Here is a 23297-nt window from a genome sequence, read left to right as displayed (position 1 = left end):
GAGCCTGCTTTGGATTCTGTGCCTCCTTCTCTTTCTGCCCCTCCTCTGCTCTCTCTCTCTCTCTCCACCACCCTCTCTCTCTCTCTCAAAAATAAATAAATGTTAAAAAAAAAAAAAAACTCCTAAATTGGCTAGGCTGAATAAAGTGACTATTGTAAGTTTATAGATTATAGTTACAAATTTACAGGTCATTATTTTAAGATTAAAATTGCATGCATTATTTAGTATTAAAATTAGAATTTTAGTATTGAATTTAGAGTTTAATATTGAAATTGCAATTTCAATATTAAAATTAGAATTTCAATATTAAAATTATTTTCCCATTGGGAATGCAAACAGGTATGGTAGGATCTTTTGCTCTGTGCAAATGGTCTCAGTCAAAAAAGGTTGAGAATATCTTTTCTACTGGTCAAGAAATGAGCCCCAAGAAATCTTATAGTAGCAAGAGCCACAAAGCTGGCAGGCAGACACTGTTTATGCCCTGATGGAACTCAGAGTCTCACAGGGAAGGGTTGGCAAGTCTACTGCAGTGTGACAAGTGCCATAATGGAGAAAAGCCCGAGGAGCTACTGAAGGGCAGAGAAGACATGCCAAGCCCAGGCCAGGCAGTTAAAGGGAGCTTCTTAGAGCAGGTGACACTAGAACTGAACTCCAGAGGCAGCGTAGGAGTCACAGAGTTTAAGAAGGATCCGCAGGCGCACAAGCCCAGACATAGGACAGTTATCAAAATGTGACTCGTCACAAGTCTGGGAAGAGAGAGGAGTTCTTATCTTTTTAGCTTTTAGTCATTCTTCCCTTAGAAAAAAGTACTCATTATGGTTTTGTTATAACTCATCGTGTGCACATAAATAAGCTCCCCCAATCTGATGCCATATTCATGAATTAATGCTTTTATGAGAGCAGGGAGGAGAATGAAGAGGTGTTTGTTCTGGGTAATTGGCTATGGCTGATTCATTCTGATGAATAGAGAGACCTGGGGTGCAAGTCAACACCCATTGAATGTGCTGTCTTCCTTCTGACTTGTGATTTCCATGCTGACATCTGTACAGAACAAATAGAATTTGATCCGGGATCTGAAATTGCAGAGCTAGAAGGTGTGTTATCCCCACCCCCTCATTTTACAGACAAGGTAACTGAGGCCCGGGGAGCCGAAGCAAGCGCTCAGAGTGGCAAAGCCACAGGGACATAAAACACACTCTTCTCCCATCCAAGGCTGACAACACCCAATCTGAGCATTATTTAGAAAACCTAGTACCTTTTCTTTTCCTGTCAGGAAAGATATTCAGGGTGGTAATAAGAAGACTGTGCATACTGTAAAGAGCCTCTGAGAGGGGCGTGTTGAGTGGGCTGCTGAAAGGGAAATGCTGAGTGATGTCAGCTGGAGCAAACCTCACGTGAGGGAGCGGCCATCTCTGCCAAAGGCGGAAAGCCAGAGGGGCCGTCCTGAGCGAATGTGGTGGTCGGCAGTGACCGTCTGGGGAGTCAGGCCGCGTGCCAGGCCCCTGACTTCTCCTGGTGGAGGTAAATGGTACAGCTTCTTCCACCACGAAGCCAAGCGCTGAGCTATGGTGGAACAACAGTGATAATGAGTATTTGTGGAATTGTTGCAAAATACACCTTTGTCTCGTTGCTCCTCCTCAGCTCCTTCAGGAGTCTCTTCCACCCCCACCTGGCATGCCTACTACCAGATGGCCCCCCGGTTCCTTGTACATGTCCGTACCACCACACTTCCCATCATGTGTATTAATTATCTGTTTGAGTGTCTGTCTCCTGCACGGGCCCACCAGCCACCACAACAGAGAAGTTAGAGGACCTGCGTGTTCTAAAGGGAACACAGCTGGAAGAACAGTGGAGTTTGCTCAAAGAGTCAGAAAAAGCTATAGAAGAGAAGGGAACTTTTAATCTAGAACCGGGTATGGGTAGTAGTTTGTTACGGGAAGGAAAGAGGGTCATTCCAGGTAGATTAAAGGCATGGTGTGTTTGTCAGTCCATTAGCTAATGTTTATGAGATGCTGCCATGTGCCGGGTACTTTGCTAGGTGCTAGGAGGACACAGGCTGATTTTGCTGGAAGGAACATGGAGCATGTGGGGCAGGAGAGAATTCAAGTGAAGATGAGGAGGTGAGCGGTACCACAGATAAAGGTTTTTCTGGAGCTGGCTGAAAAGCCTACCCAAAAGGGCCCAAGAGAAGCCACCAAAGGTTTTCAGGCAAGTGAAGTGTTGGGATCAAATTTGGTTCTAAATGAGGAAAATCTCTATGACCAGATATGGGATGATTCATGGGATATATTGTTAAGTGAAAAAAAAAAATGTGCAAAAGACAATTGTTAATATGCTACCTTTTGTGTAATAAAGAAGGGGCAATAAAAAATATCCACGTATCTGCTCACCGGTGCAAAAATAAACAGGAAGGATGAACTAGAAACTGTAAGGGTTGAGTGGGAATAAGAGGGAAAGGAGAGGGATGGATACAGTAAAAGAAATGGGGGAAGCAAGGCTTCTCTGAAGATACCTTTTATATAATTCTGACTTTGGAAACAAAGAATCAATTGGGAATGGAGGAAAAAACCTTAGAGTGAAATACAAACAAAAATGAATAGGAGTGTGTAAGAACTAATCTAAGTAACTTTTGAAAATAGTATTTTGAGGACGTGCTTTGTTGGCTGAAAAGAACTGTCAAGAAATCTTGAATTCTTTTTTGTTTTTCACAATGTTGTAGCTAACATTCTGAAACCACTTTCTGTATATTTTTAGAGTGAGCAAATAAATATATTGTAGATAATGGAAACAAAGTTTGTTGGAGAAGGGAGCTCAAAAATACAGAATGAGAGGGAGGCTACAGTTGATAATGTAAAATTGGACTATAGTTGGAGGTCTGAGGATCAACTTGGGTTTTTTAACATGGATGGCCAGCCAGCCAGCCGGCCTGAGATGAGATATGTATATATACCTGCATATATTTCTTGGCCCTGGCCCTGATAAAGCCTAAAAGCAAAGACACCCCAGTAGCAATGAGCACACTTAGTGCCCAAAATTTGGCTTCAAATTCCATTCTCCTCTGAAAGGAATCTGTACTTTGGAGAAGTATGTACTTTGGAGACTGATTTCAGGACGAGAACTCAGTTAGTACAGGGTGAGACTGAAACATTTTGTAGTAACAGAAAATAAAGATGTGCTCAAAGAATGATGGGACTATGTCTAAAGAACAGGGAATCAACTTGAATGAGTCTCTACTGGCCAAATCTGGGACAATTTGAATCAAAACAAATAAAGATTGTAATGGATTATAACCCTCTGAATAAAATAAGAATCCATTAATATAAACAAGTTTGTATTATATGTAAATATAACATACATTTAAAGTTATTTATATAAATATTTACATATTTATATTATATATATATATATTTATATTGTTTGTATTATAAATAAATATCTATAAGTAAACTGGTATGAAGAAATAGAGAAGAGAAAGCTCTTCTTTATAGTAGACTCCAAACTAATAAATATAGAAGGAATGATAGAATTAGAAGTTTTCTATCATAATAATAATTAATTCAGGCAGGAATCATCAGTGGATGTTCAAACTAGTGGGTAAAAGTTTGATGAGTAATTACAAAATTACAACAGCTTCAAGCAGGAGAAGATCAGAAGCCAAGCTCAGAAATCTATGGCACAACACAAAGACTTTGTACCCAACTACTATCAGCTGATTGTTTAAATCATATTACTAAGTGTTGTATTTGCAACAGGATAATGCTAACCAAATATTGAGAGTTCACTGTGTGTTAGGCATTGTGTTAGGTGAGGTTTTGGGATGTTCTGTTTGTTTGGTTTTTGCATATATCAACTCAGTCCTAACACTAGCTCAGTGAGATTTTTATTAGTACCCCCATTTTTGAGGTGAAGGAACAAGGGGTCAAGAAACACAAAATTTGTCTAATGTCAAATAGCTGATAGGAGGAGGAGCAAGATTCAAAGCCCTGCCTTCTGACTTGGAGTTCCTATTGGGCAGCATGTCTCTTGATCCTCTTAGAGCTAACTCTGTGCTTCTAGAAGTGTGCAGAATGGTACGGCCAGAGAGGCATTCTTAAAAGCCTTGGGGGTTCCTTCTTTCTTCTCACCATACTTATTACTGAACACCTGGTCTCATTTTTCCCCTTCTAAAAATAGGGAAGGCAATGCTTAATTTACATGGTTGTTAGGAGGGCTAAATGGGCAAATACATGTAAAGCATATAGTGTGGAGTAAGCGTCCACTAAATGACAACCGCAGCAGTAGTAACACCAGTTGTAACACTGAACTCCCTGGTGTTATGGAAAATGTTTCTAAAGGTCACCCCTCACGTTTGGACTGAACTGATAATCAGAGGGCAGATCATAAAAAGCTTTGTGAATCATAAAAAGAAGATCATGTTTTATTCTATAGGCAATAGAAAGCCACTGAAGAATTCTGTTACTGGGAGAGATGTGATCTGGTTGACAATTGAGCGCGTACCAAGGGCAGGAGAGTAAAACCCAAACCACGGCGTCCATCAGGAGGCTGTTGGTAGAGACTAGGCCAGAGAAAATGAGGGTCTGAGTTAATGAATCTGGCCTGAAAGAGGGGAGGGGACACACAATGGACAGTCACACTTGAGCGCGGCACCTGGGTTTGGCAGGAGAGGATGGGGAAGAAGCTTAGGCTGAGCCCCAGGCTTCTGGCCTGCGTTCTGGCTCCTCTCAGGGCATGACCAGAATATAGAGGAAGGGCAAGTTGGGGGCATGGGAAGGTGCTGATCTGGGGTGGTTTGGGACACATGAGGGAGTCACAGTGGACAGTTGGGTATTCAGATCTGGATTGCGGGGAGAGCGTAGGGCTGGAGCAGCATGCCTGTGGTCACTGAAGCCACGGCAATGGGTACCTCCTGGAAGGGGTACAGAACAAGGAGAGGGCTGAGGTTGGGATTTTGGGAATGCCAGTATTTAACAACGGCAAGAGAAGTGGAAGGAGACTGAGGAGGAAGACTCAGAAAGATAAGATTGTTTCCAGGGGGCTGTTTCCTGCCATGGCGAAGGCTGCAAAGAGAAGCGGATGAAGCAAGGAAGGCCTGAAAAATGACTGGTGGATTTAACAGTTGTGTTACTAGAGACCCTAGCAAGAGCAGGTGCCAAGGAGCAGAATCTAGTTGAGCAGGGGATTAATTAAGGAGAGAATTGGATGTTTTAAGGAGAGAAGCTAGAACTTCGATGCTCCTGGGGATGCAGGCATCTTACTTCCTTGTCATGCCTGCCGACCTACTGGCGGAGAGCTCTGATTGGTGGAAGGTCATCCTTCCAGAGCCACAATCTCCTCCCGGTGTCTTCCCTTAGTTCCTGGCTAGCCCTCCAGTCCACAACAACCCAGTCTATAGGTTTCTCCAGAGAGGTGCGCAAACCCACCTCCTCACTGGGTCGTCTCATCCAGACCCTCCACCATCCCTCATAGGCTCCAGGCTTCCAGACTTGCCTCAATGTCCAGTCCTTCACCATGGATCCAGTTTTATTAAAACTGAGCTTCTTCTTTGGTAGCATCAATCTGTATTTCTCCTCCTATTAGGTTGGTGGCTTTCCAACATTTTTTAAACCTCAATATATGTGTACGTATAACTGAAAGGAGACACTCCTGTTTTCAGCTCCGTTTCCTGCCATTCTACTGTATCCTATTCTATTTTGTGTTTTTAAATGCTGGCCTTCGCCCATCGCATTAATTTCACAACCTGCTGAACTGACTCAGAGGCTGGTGTTATGACTGCCAGAGCAACTGTGCTAGGAGGGGCCCAAAGGAAAACATGCTAAGTGTCTGTCTGAACCCATCCCTTTTCCCTCCTTCAGGCTCCCCTGCACTGGGGCCAGTGGCAGGTCTTCTGTCTAATCACTTTTGTATGGTTCTGAGAGGAAAGAAAACCACTTTAGTTACTAGGATGTTAGCCAGCCGTGGGGATATTTGAATGTCCACAGTAATGGTGGAGAGACTAGTTACCTTTCAAATCATGCATCTGACAGCCTGAGGCGTTTTCATGCCTTGAGGATGCCCTCAGGGGGTCCTACTATTGCCTCTCTTGGGAGACATTTAAAATTTCCTGAATTGAGGGTATGGCCACCTGTCCACACAGACCACCCAACTGGAGTTATGCTGGTCTGGTCTGTAAGCCCTCTTCAGACTTCCCTGAGGAGACATCCACCCCCACCCCACCGTGGGAACCACTGCCTCTCATAGGTCTTTCCCCAGAGAACAACTGGGGATTTCTTTTATAAGAAAGGGCAACTTACGTATTCCCTCCCATTCACGATGTCTTTTCTACTTCTGCCCAGGAGGAGCAAGGATTTCTGAAGACCTTGACTACGGATAGAAACATGCTGTTGGAAGAGTAGCACAGGCCTTCTCTCATCTGCTCCAACGTGCCCACTACTGCCATAGACACGTGCATCCTCCGTGGTTCCTGAAGGGCCTGTCCACCGTGTACCTGCAGTGAACCAGGCCCTGGGCTGGGCCTCAGCTTCACCCTGGTGAACAAAACTCCATCCCTGGCCTCAAGCACTCACACCCAGGTTAAAGATGAGTGAAGAACGGTGGGTCTCCCTTACTCCAGAAGAATTTGACCAACTCCAGAAATACTCAGAATGTGAGTAAATGGATGGACCCACCCGGGGCAGGATTTCCTCTTGGTTGGGGAGACCATTTCTGGAGGGCAGAGTGGTGTAATCATTGCAAAGCCACAGAGAATGAGAGTGGGCCTGACAGATTATATTTCCTTATAAACACAGGATTGGTGTCTTTAAACATAAAAACAATTATCTTTACACTCTATAAATGATACACACTCGCCACAGAAATTTGGAATATACAGGGGAAAAAATAAAGAGTAGGTTAAAAATCACAGCCAAACTCTATGAACATTTTGGAACAATCCCCTCCTGTGCATATTGCTTTACGTGGTTGAGTTCCTGAGTGTACAGTAACTTTTTTTTTTTACCCTACATTTTCTGCTTAACATAATACTGTATTTTCTCAAGTGATCAAAACCTGGTTGTAGCATAATTTTTGAAAGGCCACAGGCTGTATGGTTACAGTGTTACTTGATCACTGGCCCTAACGTGCTCTTGTGTTTGGACTCAGTGCCTTTTTCCAGTAAGATGCAGAATTCCAACGTGTGTCTCTTTCCTGACTTTGTTCTGCATAAGCCTAGCCTTGCAACTAACTGGGGTTCTTGGTTTCTCATTAGTTACACCCAGGAACAATTGGAATGCATCAAGATACATTGGTAGTGAGACTCATGCTCACGTGTGGGCTGTGCCCTCCAAAGGCCACTCCTAATCCTGACATGACAGGGATTTGCCGAGGCTGGAGCATCAACTGACCACTGTGCTCTGTACACACATGGCCACCGTGGTGATTATGCAGTGGCACCAGCTTTGTACAGGACCCTTTGCTTTGCAGAACTCTCGGCTGTGCTGCCTGCCCTGCCCCTTTGTTCCAGTCACCTCTCGCTTCACATTTAGTAATTGTATTGGCTGCTTTTGTAAATCACTAGGCCAATGGCAGGTTGACCTGCCCTACAGGGTTTTCCCGGGTAGCCCTTGTATGTCCTTTGGCAGTCTGCCCCCCTCCCCCCACAGGGCAAGCAGCCCTGGCCCACAGCACTGGTCTGGGAGTCTACAAGTTGGTTTCAAGTGCCAGCTCTGTCTCTTGCTCTCTCTGATGTGACCTCCCTTAACCCCCAGAGCCTGTATCTTCTTCGTTAAAATCAGAGGGTTGGACTAGACGATCTCTTCCTGTTGTTCCTCCTACGCCTAACACCCATGACTCTATGTGTTCCCCACGGCCAACAGGGGCCCCGTAGGACTGCTGGTCAGTCTCCCACCTGGCTCCCTGGAGGCCCTGCTGGCCTCTTGTCTGACCTTGGTGGATTTAGAGAAACTCTGTAATGTATTGACAAGGAGCAAGGAATCACCTTCCAGAGTACATTCCATTTAATTCAGTGTGTTCTGTAGGTCAGCAAAGTACCAGCCCTGTCAGGAATGAAAAAGAAGCGCAAAGAAAAGGCTTGCTTTTGAGGAATCAGAATCTTGTTAGAGAATCAGAAATGTGCTCATAACACAAACAGAGAGCAGGTTTAGGGCAGCAGGCAAATACCTCTGGTGCAGAGAGCTGGCTGAACTGAGTGTATAAATGAAAAGGGAATTTAAAGCTAGGGGAAATTGGTATGGGGAGCGTATTAGTTTGCTAGGCGACTGTGACAGAGTACCACAATCTGGGTGGCTTAGGACAATAGAAAGTGCCTAATGGTTCTGGAGCCTGCAAGTGCAAAATCAAGATATCAGCAGGGTTGATTCCTCCTGAGGGCTGTGAGGGAAGAATGTGTTCTAGGCTTCTTTCCTTGGCTTGCAGAAAGCTGTCTTCTCTCTGTCTTTCCATGATGTTCTCCCTGTGTGTGTGTCTCCATATCCAAATTTCCTTTTTTTATGGACATAGTCATCTTGGATTGGACCTGCCCCATTCCAGTATGACTTCATTTTAACTAACTACATCTGTAGTTATTTTCAGATAAGGTCACATTTTGAAGTGCTGGGGGTCAAGACTTCAACATATGAATCTGGCGGGGGGGATACAATTTAACCCACACAGAGGATTTAGCTGGGTGGACTCTGTGGAGGACAGAAGTTTTAAAATGTGAGTAGTAGGGGCGCCTGGGTGGCTCAGTCGGTTGTGCGTCCGACTTCGGCTCAGGTCATGATCTCACCATCCGTGAGTTCAAGCCCCACATCAGGCTCTGTGCTGACAGCTCAGAGCCTGGAGCCTGCCTCGGATTCTGTGTCTCCCTCTCTCTCTGGCCCTCCCCTGTTCATGCTCTGTCTCTCTCTGTCTCAAAAATAAATAAACATTAAAAAAATTAAAATAAAATGTGAGTAGTAGATGGTGAAGGAGGGTGTAGAAACAACGGAAACAGAAGGGGAGAGGCACAAAGAGAGAAAGTGTGTGGGGGTGGTAAGGAGAACTTCTGGACCACATGGAAAGAAGGAGAGGAAGGTGGGGAGGAGGCCATAGGAAGGATGGGGGTAGCAGGAGGCCTTGGGTCAGAGTGTGGGTTTTGATCCAAGGTGGCAACATTTAGAGCATGAATCTGGTGGCTGTGTGCGGGGTAGCCTGAATATAGAATCTGCCAGATCAGGGAGATAGGGGAGGGTCCTCTGGAGGAAATCTTGTCTGAGCTGAGTGGGGCTCAGATAGTGAATGTGGCAACGAACAAATGCTGATCTGTAGAAAACTGTGGTAGAAGGTATCACCAAAATTTACAGAATGAAAGGAAGCCAGAAAAGATACCCCTGAAGACTGTGAATCTGTGGAAAATACCAGAATTCATATTCAAGGCTAGTGGGGACAGTTGGGGAGTGTGATTTGGGGATGGTGATGATGCATCCACTTTTGTATTCATACATGCTAGGCTGCAGGGAACCAGCAAATGAGTGAGACACAATCCCGGCCCTCAAAGAGCTCCCAGCCTAGGAGGGAAAGATAGGTAGGCCTGAAACAATGATATTCAGTATGACAGGTGCTAAGCAGGGGGGAGCACAGAGGAGTAGACCTAGCCTAGCCTGGTGGGAGGCTTCCCGATGCAGGTGCTGTTTCCCAACACCAGAAACACTAGCAGGAGAGAGGAAGGGGAGGGCACTGCAGGCAGGGGAAGTGGCTTGGGAAGGAGGGAGGAGAGAGAGTCATCATGGGAGCTTCAGAGAACTGCAAGCAAGTTCCCACAGTGGGAACCTAGAGCACATGGTGGTGGTGGTGGTGGTGGTGGTGAGAGAGGATTTGGGGCAAGAACTGGAATGGTAAATAAGACCCCATCATGGAGGACACTGCTTTCCAAGTGCAGTGTCCCGTGGGCCTGGGAGGGGAGGTAGTGGGAAGCGAGTGGGAAGGAGGGCTGGGCTATAGCTCTGACTTGGAGTCATCGTGTGGAGGCAGCAACAGGAGTGAAGGCACTTCAGAGAGCAAGAACATGAGGAGAGAGGTGAGAAGGTGGGAAACAGGGCCATGGGTCTGCCTACAACCAGGGGTCAGAGAAGGGAAAGGAGTCAGAAGAAGGCAGAAGAACTGGAAAGATGACTAGATGAAAAGAGTAGTGGGTGGAGGGAGTTGAGGGACAGAGGAGTCCACATGTGGCAAAGCAATAGGGGAGGCAGGGGGTAAAAAGAAACCAGAGTGTTTAATAAGAAGGGGTTCCTTTGTGGTTTGGGTCTTTTTTTCCCAGCCATCGCTTTGTCCTTCTTTGACCCTTCCTCCTTTTGTTCCTGTGCCAGGACCGGACAAGGTGCTCTGGCACTGTTGTTCTAACAGGAGAGGGGAAAAAAGCCACAGTTCTTGGAAAATGATTAATCCTCAGAGGAAACCCTGAAAAAGGCACTTCTACCAATTTTAGATACATGCTGGTGTTCAGTCAGATCACATCGCCATAGCAACTGCTCTTCCATAACTACATAAACAGGAGCTTTGCAGTGGTGGAATATCTGAAGTGCATAGCCTGAGAATTCAGAACTTTCCCCAGTGGGGTTACCAGGTACGAGAGGCCAAGGATTTCAGGAGAAGAGGCTCCTGGTATATTCTGTTTATACAACGTAAACCCTGTACCTTCCCTGGTGGCCTTCTTCTGTGGGTGAAGCCAGGTTACAACTGCCCTTGGATATGTATATGTTTATTTTATATGTACACAGGCACACACATACATAGTTGAAACATATCTATAGTAAGATTAATGTGAGTCAGTAGTGTAAAGTGCTTGTAAAAAAACAACAATGTGATAAGACTATTTTTGTTATGAAATAAGAACAAGCATAAAAATGAAAAACAAAATGATGACATTTAAAGCTACCCATGATTCTGTCTCCCAATGATAACCACTACTCGTGTGTGTGTGTGTGTGTGTGTGTGTGTGTGTGTGTGTGTGTGTGTGTAAAACAGACATGGTAGCCTATTTCATATGCTGTTCTCTTCACCCTAACAATGATCTATCCAGTGCTGTTATCTACTGCTATATCAAAACAACTTCAAAACTTGGTGGGTTGAAGCAGCCAGTTTATTTTTCCCATTCTGTGGCTCAGGAATCTGGACAGGGCACAGCTGGGATAACTGGTCCCTGCTCCCTGATGTTTGGGGCTTCAGGTGGGATGCCTCACATGATCCAGCATGGCTTATTCACTCCCATACTGTTACCTCAGTGTTCCCCCATTGGGATTTCTTCCTCCAAGTGCTTTGTCCTCTCCCAGGGCCTCTCCATGTGGCCTCTTTTTCCAGCAGGCTGGCCTGGACTTCTTACATGTGGCCCAGGACTCCAAGAGCATAAAAGCACTCCAAGGTCTTCTTAACACCTGGACTCCAAGGTCCTAGAACAGAGCTGTCTCCACATTCCATTGGTCAGAGCAGTCCCAGGCCTGTCCCAGATGCAGTAGGGCCGGGAAATGGACTGCATGCCTCATGGGAGAGTGGTTCACACAGGAGCAGGGAGATCGTTGGACACTAGCCAGCACACAGTATGCCATGGGGTGTTCCCGTATTGTTCAGTACTTTTCAGAAGTATGGTTTTCAGGGGTTGCAGAGATTTCTTTTGACCCATTACTTTATTTAACCAAACCACTGGTTGTGAATTTAAAATGTACTAATAGACTCACAGTTTCTAGTAAGGCAAACTGATAGCCACATTCTATCCTACCCTGATCAGACCTCTTTGAGAGCTGAATTTATGCCTGGGCATCACAGTTTACACTGGATATATGGACGAACCGGAACTTATTTGAGAAGTGGCGCCAGCATGGTGAGGGGCCTCCCAGCAGGGTTATGAAGAAATGCCTGAAGGTACTATGCCTATTTGCAGGAGAAGGGAAGAAATAAAATAAATAAAAAATGCTGTTGTGGGGAGGAGGTGTTTAGTTTTGAATGGCTTCCAAAAGTAGCCCTAGGACTAATGGGAAGAAATTTATCGAAGAAAGACTTAAAGCAAGGAATTTATTGATGGCTAATGGTCAAACCTGTCCAAAATGGAATAGAATTGACTTGAAAGCAATTGGGTTTCCTTTCCCTGGATGTCCACTTGACTAAATGACCATCATTAGCCCTTCTAATACTTAGTCTCTGTAGAAACAGGTTTATTCTCAACCTCAGAGGGCATGAGCATGTGGGGAGGCCTCCTACTGACCCCTAACAACTTCAGCTAGAGATAATAATGGGCTTATTGTCCTTTTAATCTGATATTTGGGGAGAGGCAATTATTTTTCCATGATTTGCCAAGGACAGAAGCTGTCAGCTTTTTCAGAAAGGGAAAAAAGGAAAAAAAATTAAACTATCAATTTTAACTTTTAATTCTTCAATAAATCATACCAAAAACTTTAGACATCAGCCCATGGTTGTTAGATGTTGTAGACTTTTTATACCTGGGAGAAATTTTAAGCCATTCTCAAATGCAACTCCTACCCAGTTTATGAATGAGCACACTGAGTCCAGAAGATCTCAGTGACTGGCCCAAGGTATATAATTTTAAAGTACATTTAAAGAAAAAATAAGTACATTTAAAGAGGATGAATCAGTAAATTGTGCTCTTCAGAAATATATTTTATTAGAATCAGATCAACTCAAAGTTTCTGACTTTAAGATGTAGGTAAATTATAGCTCAAAATTCAAATCTGTCAGTGTTAATGTGGGAGTCAGAGAAAATGTTTAGGGCCGGTTTATAGAACAATGTAAGGCTCTAAGTAAGCTTCATTGAAACCTTACTATTTATATGGGCTGCAGGAGTGAAAGGTAATCAAATGTTCATGGAGTCCTGGGCCCGTAGAGGGTCATGTCTCATTGCTTCCATCTTGGAAGGAAAACCACAGCTATTTCTTACCCACATCTCTTGCAGCATAACTGGCCTTCTTTTCCTCATGATGACTGAGATTCTACCCACAAGCAGTCACAGAATTATGGATAGGGAGAGACTTCTGTGGAACAATGGCACTCAGATTCAAATATGCACCTGAATCTCCTGGGGGATCTTCTTAAAATGCCAATTCTGACTCAGCAGGTCTAGGATAGTTTAGACATGCTGGGTTTCTGACAAGTTTTCAGGTGATGCTGATGCTGCTGGTCCAGGGACCACACTTCTAGTACCTTTAGTTAAGAAGGTACAGGCTGTCTGATCCATTCCTCCACCTTCATTTGAGCTATGACTTATGAGGCCAAATTACTTAGAGAAAAAATGGTAAGTTTTGCTAGCAATACCAACTTTACTTATACAATTAAGCCATACCAGTCATTCAGATCATTTATGATGTCAGAAAATTTCCGTATCCTAAAGCTGGTTTTCTTATACCAGCCCAAATTCCCTCTGCTTCAATGTAAAGTCTGTTTCTCTTATTCTGTATGTAGCACTGCAGCAGAGTTATCACTTCCATTGGTTCCCCTCAGTAGTTGGCTTGGTGGGCCTCAGGGGTCCTCAGCCTGGGTTGCACAATGGAAATACTTGGGAGACTTTGAACTCTTCCAGTGCCCTGTCCACCCATACCCCATCCCAGGATCTGGGCATCAGTAGTGTTTAAAGCTCCCCAGGTGATTCCATCATGCAGCAAGGGCTGACAACCACTGGTCTAGCTTTTCTCCATATTCCCCTAGAAATATGGGATGTATGGGACAAGCACAATAACCCTAATCCCTTTCCTAGTCCTCCTTTATTCAATGAATCTGTATTGAACATTGATTTTATGCCAGGCAGTGGGCTATATGCTGGGCAGAAACAGTGCACAGGAGAAGAAGTATAGCTGAGAAATTGTCAATGTTTAGGAAGCTGGGCTTCTTACGCATGCTTCTCACATTCTATTTTGGGGCCTGGTTCCTCTTGGCTAAAAATGGGGGCCTTTTGATACAATGCTCCTGGATCTGACATATCTGTTCTGACATCATCCTCCGTCTTTCCAGAACGCTTGGGAAACTCCGCTCTTGCTTTTGTTCATCTCACTGTATTCTTGACTCCTTGAAATACTTAGAAAACTTACTCATACATCCCTGCCTTCTTCGAAAGAAGGAAAATTTAGGTTGTTGGGTTTTTTTTCCTTTTCATTTGCCAACTTTCCCTTTTCCCCTCTCTGTGTCTTTCCTTCCCTGGGTTGAGTCATGTAGGTCTTCTGAATCTATGGAATATATTCCTCTAGGTTCAGCATCATATTTTTGTCTATGTTGTGACAGGCAAGCCTGACCAGTTAGCCACAAATATACAAGAATGTTGCTTAAGGCCTGCTCTTCAAAAGTGAGGTCCATGCATCTGCATAATTGGTGTCACTTAGAGTATTATTTGAAATGTATAATTTTGGGCCCTGACTCAGACCTACTGAATCAGATCCCCAGGCAGTTCCTATGCATGTTCAGTCTGAGATGCTCTTAGGGAACTTTGAGGAATGGAAAGTTATTATGCACCTCAGAATTTCACTCTCATCTATGGGTTTTCAGATTCACAGTTGAAAATGTTGATTCATAGTTATTTCAAAGTTTAATAGCCTGACTAGTTTTCAAATACTCAGTGTTCCTAAAGAGAAGATGGTCCATAAACTTTGGGTTCTGGTTCAGGCAGCACAGCTGACGTCCTGCTGTAAACACTAAAGCTCCTAATTTGTCTGCTTGTTCTGTTGGAGGGCATCCCTCTCCCACACAAATGTGGCAGTGAAGGTGCCTGTGAGTTGGGCCAAATTTTCTCCTTAAAAAGACTTCGAATGTGCTCAAACACTAGGAACAAGTGTTTGGTTATGGTCCCAGAACTTCTGGCACATAAAGCATGAAGAGACAATTTTGGATTGAAACTTTTTAGGGTAGTTGTTACTACTAACGACCTTGATCACAGAAAAGAGCCTTCTTAACCCCTGACTTGGGGTAAAACTGCATGCTGATGGTTCTGCCAGTGTGGGTTAATGCAAAAGGTATCCCTACCTTGCCATGAAGCTGAAGAACTTGACCTGTTGGGTAAAGGTCTTTAGCATTGTCCACTTGAACAATGGAGAATGTCTGCCAAGTGTGGTGATTTCAGATTTAGCAGAGTTACAAACTTTTTTCCTTTTGCAATAATTATCCAATGAGTTTAGCTGCTTCTTAAGGTAATCTTCATTTCTAACAATAGAATTACATTCATGGAACAGTAGTTCTTAGCCTTGACTGTACATTTGAACCCCCAGGAAGCTTTAAAATGTATTGATTCCTCAGTTTCCAAAGAGATACTGATTTAATTGGTTTGAGGTGAGGCCTGTGTTTCAATGTATATAGGGCTTCTCAGGTGATTCTGACATGTAGCCAGGTTTGATAATCATTGTCATGGAGGGCCTTATCTTCTGATTTACCAGTGTTCATGTAGCCAGTGAATCTAATAGCTGTGTCACATTATCAGATATGCTAAATATCAGAGTCACTCACTCACTAGTTGTGTGCCCTTCAAAGAATCTTTTAAATTTTTTAAGACTCAGTTTTTTCTTCTCCAAAATAAGGACCATTACTACGTTCGAGGATAGTCTTGGAGATTTAAATAAAACACATAAGATGACTACAGCAGTGCCTAACATGCAGTCAGCACTCAACAAAATAGGAGTTCTTGTAAAGAATTGTGGACATGGCCCTATTAAAGACACTAGGAACAGAACTGGATCTCCTCTGAGTCAGGTGGTAGTGTTACCATACAGGCTTTGACAGGGAGCTCTCTCCTGAGGCTGTGCAGTTGGACCCACAGATGGTGCCTAAAGTAGGATCAAGGAATGCTCTGAAGAGGTCTGTCATTGTTCTTAGCTGTCTTAAGATGAAACAGAATGGAGCAGTAGCCTTTTGGTCCTCAGGCAAATAGAAACCCAGCCCAGAAGCCTGTAGAGAATAAGACTAATAAAATATCAAAGGACATCCCAGGAGAAAGTAATGGGTCTCAACTTTGAGAATTAGATTGTGTCCCCTTTTAAAACAGGACAGGTGTTGACACTATGAGCTCATTAAAGCCCATGGAAAAATTGAAGTAAATGTGTGGTAAAGAACACTTGCCATGGAAATCTAAGAACCAGTAATCTCTTGGATTGTTTTTTTCTATTTAATTTTAGGCTATTAATCAGAGATTTTAAAATAAATGCTTTCTCTGTTTTTCTTTTTAAAACCTGTCTATTTGAATGTGAACATATGATGAAAATACATGTATATATACATATGTGTGTGTGTGTATAGCATTCATTTAAATATAAATCAGGGTTTGCTAAATAGATCCATAGCACTTTAGAACCAAAGGATTTCTGTTAGGGTGAACTGTGGAATCTCCAAAATGTGACAATAATACCAAGAGTATACATTCAAGTGAAATCATCCCCCTGATTCTCAATCAAAATGCTGGCTCTATACTACTCTTGCATAAGCCACACCAGGGATACCCACGCTTCCCAATTTGCACTTTGAAGTGCAACCCAGATTTGGCCACTCTAGCTGACCTGAAAATCTACCATTAAAATAGATTCTAAAATGTAGTATTTTCTAAATAATTGAGCTGCCCATAGGATGTTTGAATATAATTTATGGGTAATGTTAACTGAGCTCTGGCTTAACTCTAAGCTCTCTTCCATTCTGTTGCCAGAGTGGCCTTTAGGAAAACAGAGACTTGGTTATGTTACTCCACTATTCAGAAAATCTTCAACAATTTCAAATCAATGTCTTTAGCTTGGCACTCAAGACTCCCACAAATCTGGCCCCAAACTACTCTCTGGTTCTGACTTTTCCTGCATGTCTTGTGATGCCCATCTCTGCATCTTTGTTCACCCTGTCCCTTCTTAAAATATCCTTTTCATTTCATGTCTGCCTTTCAAAACCTCACTCATTCTTTACACCACAGATTAGATGCTGCCTTCTGTATGGGACATCCCTGGTCCCCACCCAAACTTACTGTTATCCTAATTTTGCTTTTTTCCTGCTCATTCTACTTCTCTTCTCTCTGCTTCCTAGAGCTTCGTATTACTGCTACAGCATTAATTACACGTTTCCTTGTGTTAGCAAGTGTTTGGGGAGTAATAGTAAATAGTGCTTAAGGGAAAGTAATATAGACTTTGGACCAAACTAGACCTGAATTAAAACCCTCTTAGGCAAGTCACTTAGTTTTTCTGAATTTCAGCTTCTTTATGTGTAAACTGAAGAAAATTTAACCCAATGTGCATGGATTGGCAGGGGAGAATATGAGAATGTGCAGTAAAGGCTTCTAATAAGAAGTAGCTATCATTACCACAATTATTCAGATCATCTCCCCAGCTAGTTCATCAGCAGTACCTTGCAACATCTCACCCTCCACAGCATTTTCTGAATTGAATGGAAACAGCCCAAATTGATGACATCTGCTGCCTGGATCTCACTGAGCTATTAGTTTTTCAACATCTGTTTTGAATTTCAGGAAGAAATGTCCATTTTTAGGCAGCATCAACATTTTCCTGTGGCATTTCAGTATTTCTCAGTCCTGAAATGATTATAACTTGTGCTTGATTGAATCCAAGTCAGCAGAGCCACGGAGAACAGTCCAGCGCATGAGCATATCTACTTTACATAGGCCTATGAGAGTGTAGCCCTCTGTACATAGAGTCTGAACACCGCGGAACATTATGTCAGTTTTTAATGACATTGCCCTTTGCTCATATGTTCAAATTGTGGCAGTAATGGAGCTTGGGAAGCTCTTCATTATCCACAATACTGCAAGACGAGGAGAGCACAGAGACCCTAGTTTCTCTGATGTCTTGACTTCTGGTAACTACACAGGATACACTAAGAATGTGTTTATAATGACAGTCATTAACTCCATTCTCTAGACTCCCAATTTCCTAATAAAGCCCAAAAGAATAAGAAGAAGCCAAAATTTTCTTTGGGAGTTTATTGTTTCCTATGGAAAGCAGAATTTTCTAAATCACCGTGCTTCATGAATCCCGAGTCTCTGTTTCAGCACCAAGGACAGAGCATCACTGGGCTTAATGCCCATCTCACCCTCTATAATCAACAAAATTTTAAATGTTTTAAAATTTCTGCTCAGATTTTATGCAATCATCTAGTATATTGGTTTTCTGAACACTAGTTATGTGTAATACATTGTGTGATGTAGAAAGACTCACTAGCCAAATACAGCTCTCAAGGCAGAACTGAGGCAGGAGATGTATAAGAAAGGCAAGTTAATAAATAATAGGACAGTATATGACAAGTACTATTACAGAATTATGTATAAGTCATGTGGGATCCTGGAGAGGGAATAATCAATTCTAACTGATAAAGGAAGACTTTACAGAGGATTTGACATTTGAGCTGGGTACCAAGAAGTTTACAGTACAGAGAAAAGACTCCAAGAATGAATGAGTGAGTACATAGTGTATTCAAGGATTTCTGGAAATGTGGTTTTGTGTTTGAAAATTGGGGTGAGTGGAAGGTTAAAATAAGAGATAAAGAATAGACTAAGACAGATCCCTACATTCTTGTATACCAAGCTAAGGGAGTTAAGCTTAATCCTGGGAAAATTGAGAGTCACTGAAGTATGTTGAACAGGAACATGATCTGATCACATTTGCGTTTTAGAAAGATAATTCATACAGCAGGAGAGAGACTATACTGAAAAAAAGAAGTAAGAGGGAAGAAAGACAGATAAGGGTGACATTTTTCCGTATAGTCCTGGGAATGAGGGATTACTCCATCATAACCAAGGTTAGACAGAGAGAATTTACTTGGCCCAGCTCCCAATATTTCACATGTGGATTATGTCTCTCCAGATTCTTCCAAGAAGATAAAGGATGTCTTGGCTGAGTTTAATGAGGGTGGGAGCCTCAAACAATATGATCCACATGAGGTAAGAATGTTTGCATTTCAAGCCTTTAGCTCTATTTTCCAGCCTTTCCATAATTTGTTCCCTTCTTAGAAGTTTAGCTCATCTTGAAGAACTTGCTTCTCAACATATTTTATCTTAAATCTTAAGTGAGGTATTGGTGCTCCCTGGAATTATATGTTTGCCAAGTTTAATCACCCTCTCATTGTCCTAGAAGACTACCTCATACTTTCTCCTCTCTCTTCAAATCTTTCCACTTTCCTGTCTTCATTGTCAGCTATCAACCATGCTTTCTCCTTCACTGAGAAAATAGAAACAATCAGAAGAGATCTTCCATGAGACCCTCACCTACCTCTGTATCTTTTTTCCTGAAACTACGGATGAACTCTCCATGCTCCTAGTTAAGTTCAGCTCCTCCAAGTGTACACTAATTCCCATCCTTTTCTGGTCTATTGACAGGCATTGCTTTCTCTGTTTATATATCTTGTTCACATCAACTTTCCACTATTTGTTAGGTTTTTCTCATCAACATATAAACATACTGTTATTTGTGCAATATAAAAAATATTCTTCTGACTCCAGTTCTCTCTCCAACTGGAGACATTTGTCTATAGTCACTGCCTCCAATTTCTCTTCTTCCCACTTTTTGAGAGCCCTTCAATCAGAGTGTAACCCCCACTTCTCCACTAAAACCACTACTGAAGATAGCGAAGGATCTCCATGTGGCTAAAACTCAATAGTCATTTTACCTAACAGCATTTGGACACAGTTGGTCATATCCTCCTCCACTTTCTTCACTTGGATTTCAGGACACTGGTTCTCCCTTTACTCCTCTGACTTGACATTTCCACTTAACAATCAAATCGGTATCTCAGAATAACATGAGCTAAACTGAGCCTGTTGATCTTACCCTGTAAAGCTGATTTTGCCAGCAGTCTTCCCCATTTCAGCAAATAACTCCATTCTTCAAGTTCTTCAGTCTAAAACTATGGAGTCATCATTGAATTTTCCTCTCACATCCCACATCCAGTTTATCAGCAAACCCTAACTTCTACCTTCAAAATATATCCAAAATCTAGTCACATCTCACCACTTACCTGAGAGACCACCATATTTTGCCCAGATTATTGTAATAGTCACCTAACTAGGCTCCCTGCTTCTTCTCTTGACCTTTAAAGTCTATTCTTTGCACACATCCTGAGCAATCTGTTAGCACTTAAGTCAGATCATCTCACTGCTCTGCTCTACAATCCCTCATGGTCCCTCTACCCCCTACTCAGAGTTAAAATCAAGGTCATTACCATCTAACCTCATCTCTTGCTATTCTCCTCCTCATTGGTTTCCAGCCATATTAGCCTCTTTGATGCTGTCAAACAAGCCAAGGTTGCTGTAACCTCAGTACTTTTGCATTTGCCTTTGCCTTTTCCTGGAATGTTTCTCCCTCAGTATCCGCGTTATTTCCTCACCTCCTTCAAGCGTTTGCTCAAGTCACCTTCTTAATGAATGTCACCTACTGTATTTAAAATTTAAGCCCTCTTTCCTTTTTTATCTTTCCGTTCTATGTTATTGTCTTTCTTAGTATTTCTCGCCATCTGTCATGCTATATAACTTTTTAATTGTCTGTTTCTCCCATTAGAGCACTTTTGTTCATTTCAGTATCCCCAGTGCCCAGAAGAATATCTGGCTCATAGCAGGCACTGAAGAAATATTTGTTGAATGAGCAAATGAATGGAAGACATCCCCAACTTTCAAATTCAACTCATCTAATGTTTCTTGAGCATCCAGGCACTGTGTTGGGCACTATAGAAGATACAAAGATGAGAAAGCATGATTACTGCCCTCCAGAACTTACTTCCTATTGGCAGGCTCAAGTTTAAGAGCCATGACCCTGGAGTTACATGGTCTTAGGTTAGACGTCTACCTTTGCTGCCAACCAGTAATGTGGCCTGAAATAATATTTCACGTTTCTGAACCTTAGTTTCCTTTTCTGTGACCTGAAGATAACAACAACCAAACAAAAATGTTGAAGTTTACAGAAGAGTGGATTGAATGAGATAATTTTTGCGAAATATCTAATACTTTATGGGACACTTAAAAAAGGGTACTTACTATTATTTCCTTTCTGGCTCCTTTCCCCAGAATGTTTTAAACTCAACTTCCTTTTCCCTGCTCCTGGGTCCTTTTATGAAGGCTAATTGCAGAAAAATGACTGACCAGCAGGACAAACTTGGGATGATGCTGGTCACTTATTTATTTGTATTGTCATCCTTTCAACAAACCTTCAGTCAACCCCTTCTCTGCTGGGCACTGGCAGTGAATCAACAAAGTACATGTCCTCAAAGTACACCGGAGCAGGGGCTTTGGATAAAATGCACCAATCATTAGGAGAATGAAGCAGGAAGAAGGTTGCCAGCACAGGGGCTAGACTGAGAATGAGCCCTTTCAAAGAACATTCCTGAGGAGAAGATGGTGGAGCCAGCAAAAAACTCCTTGCCCCTCCCACCCGCCTCCCCAGCCCCCAGCTCCAAAACACAGGAACAAAGAAGGGTGGGGGCTGCTAATCAGCCCGTCAGCCACGTGGCTGAAGAGTGGGAGGGGAACAATTTGGTCAGGGCCACAGAGGGTGTGAAGGCCACAGGGAGCTTTCAGAAGCAGAGAGCGATTTGGCTGTTAGGAGTCTGCTGCCACCCCCGCCTCCATCATGCTGGCCCCCACTCTTTGTATGCCGGGCACTGCTGTGTCCCAGGGAAGTTCTGTCATTCTGATTTTATTCTCCCTCACAGTACGGCTGGCTTCTAGTAGGTGTAATGTCCCGGCACGGGGTTGGGGAAACAAAAAGAATTTAATTTCTCTTGAGCTTGATGGCCTACTGCTGCCAAAATGTCTCAAGGAGGAATGAGTTAGTTGTGGGAAGGGGCAGGTGGCTAGGAAAGCAAGGCGAGGAATAAAAGTTTGCAGAGTTGGGGGTTGGGGGCACCTGGCTGGCTCAGTCGGTTAAGCATCGTACTCTTGATTTCGGCTCAGGTCATGATCTCACGGTTTGTGGGACTGAGCCCCAAGTCAGCACAGAGGCTGCTTGGGATTCTTTCCCTCCCTCTTTCTCTGCCCCTCCTCTGCTCTCTCTCTCTCAAATAAACATTTTTTTAAAAAAAGTTTGCAGAGTGGAGTACTGCATCTGGCCATGCCCTTGCCCATCAGCACTGAGTGATTCTCTGGAGAACTGAGTATAGCAGAAGACAGCCAGAAAGTGGACAAGAACAGTGGAACAGGAGGGGCAAGGTGGCTTGGTGGCCCTATGATCTTAGACTCAGACACATCTAAGCACAAAACCCAGCTCTATCACTTGCTTTATGACTTTGAACAAGTTATTTATCTTTTCAGAATTTTTTTCATCCACAAAATGGCAGTAATAGTCCCACCTCATACTGTTATTTTAAGACTTGAGATCATGTACGTAAACTGCCCAATGCAGAGTAAGCTGTCCATCTAGTTCCCCTCCCTTCTTAACCTGTATAGGAATTAACACTTTAAACGGATTACAGAAACAGCAATTGTCCAGCTATCTCCTACATGAAAGTTGCAGTTTCTGGGGGGAAAAAACCCAGGCCTGTGCCATGACAGTGCCTAGCGTGTTATTCCAGAGCTCAGAGAATTGCTAACCTGCCTCATAGTGTTTGTTTATCTGGTTTTGACATAGAACACTACTTTCTACCTATCACACGTTCACTAGCAACTACACTGAGCCTGGCTTATGCTCATAAAGAATTTACTCATAACCCAGATATAACTTTGAGAGTGGCACACAGTCACATTTCTTTGCCTACTGTACTTGAGGTTCCCGGAGAGGGTGGCAGGGAGCCTTATGTTAACACTGGGACCTAGAACAGATATGGTAACAGGAGCTCTAGACTGGGAGTCATAAGATTGGGCTTCTGGTTTTCCTTTACTGCTAGGTGGCTGGGTCAAGTCCCCGAACTTTCAGAGCCTCAGTGACATGAAGACATCTAAGCTGTTCTGGTATGAATGACCTTTGTTTCTGGGCTTATTCTGTGCCATCCTGTTGCCCAGAATATGATCATGAATGGTTGGACACGTGTTCAATCATTGTTTTCTAAGTTCTCATAACAGTTTCTTCTTTTCCTATGGCACTCACCACTATTGATTCTGTACTAGAATTATTTTAATACCGGAGTCTCTTTGAAGGTATGGACCCATGTGTATTTCTTCGGTGTGTTCCCCAAGGTGTTTCTTGTATCTAAAAGGCATATATATATATATATATATATATATATATATATATATATATATTTGCTGAATAGAACCCACAATAATTGGTGACAGCCAAGTGTACGAATGAGAAACCCAACATCCACTAAAATACCTCTCAGGCAACACTATTGTAGATAGTGTGGTGGATACTTAGATGAAATAAGATATTTTACTACCTTCCTAGAGCTCC

General features: G+C 43.0%; 1 protein-coding gene across 4 annotated transcripts in view; it reads left to right on the top strand.

The window, feature by feature from the left end:
- DGKG (diacylglycerol kinase gamma) overlaps positions 1 to 23297 on the top strand; it is a 202419-nt gene that overhangs the window by 37257 nt on the left and 141865 nt on the right. For 3 of the 4 annotated variants that reach the window (XM_030329775.1, XM_030329772.1, XM_030329774.1), the window contains exons 2-3: positions 6333 to 6643; positions 18786 to 18862. In XM_030329775.1, the coding sequence (XP_030185635.1) occupies positions 6577 to 6643; positions 18786 to 18862 (144 nt within the window). In that variant the 5' untranslated portion in view covers positions 6333 to 6576. Of the gene's footprint in view, positions 1 to 6332; positions 6644 to 18785; positions 18863 to 23297 lie in introns of those variants that run through there. The other variant, XM_030329776.1, reaches the window with a different exon arrangement.

Source organism: Lynx canadensis, chromosome C2, assembly GCF_007474595.2.
Source record: "Lynx canadensis isolate LIC74 chromosome C2, mLynCan4.pri.v2, whole genome shotgun sequence".
NCBI lineage: Eukaryota > Metazoa > Chordata > Mammalia > Carnivora > Felidae > Lynx > Lynx canadensis.
The sequence above is the reverse complement of the archived record's forward strand: the minus strand, read 5'-3'. Positions and strand labels throughout refer to the sequence as shown.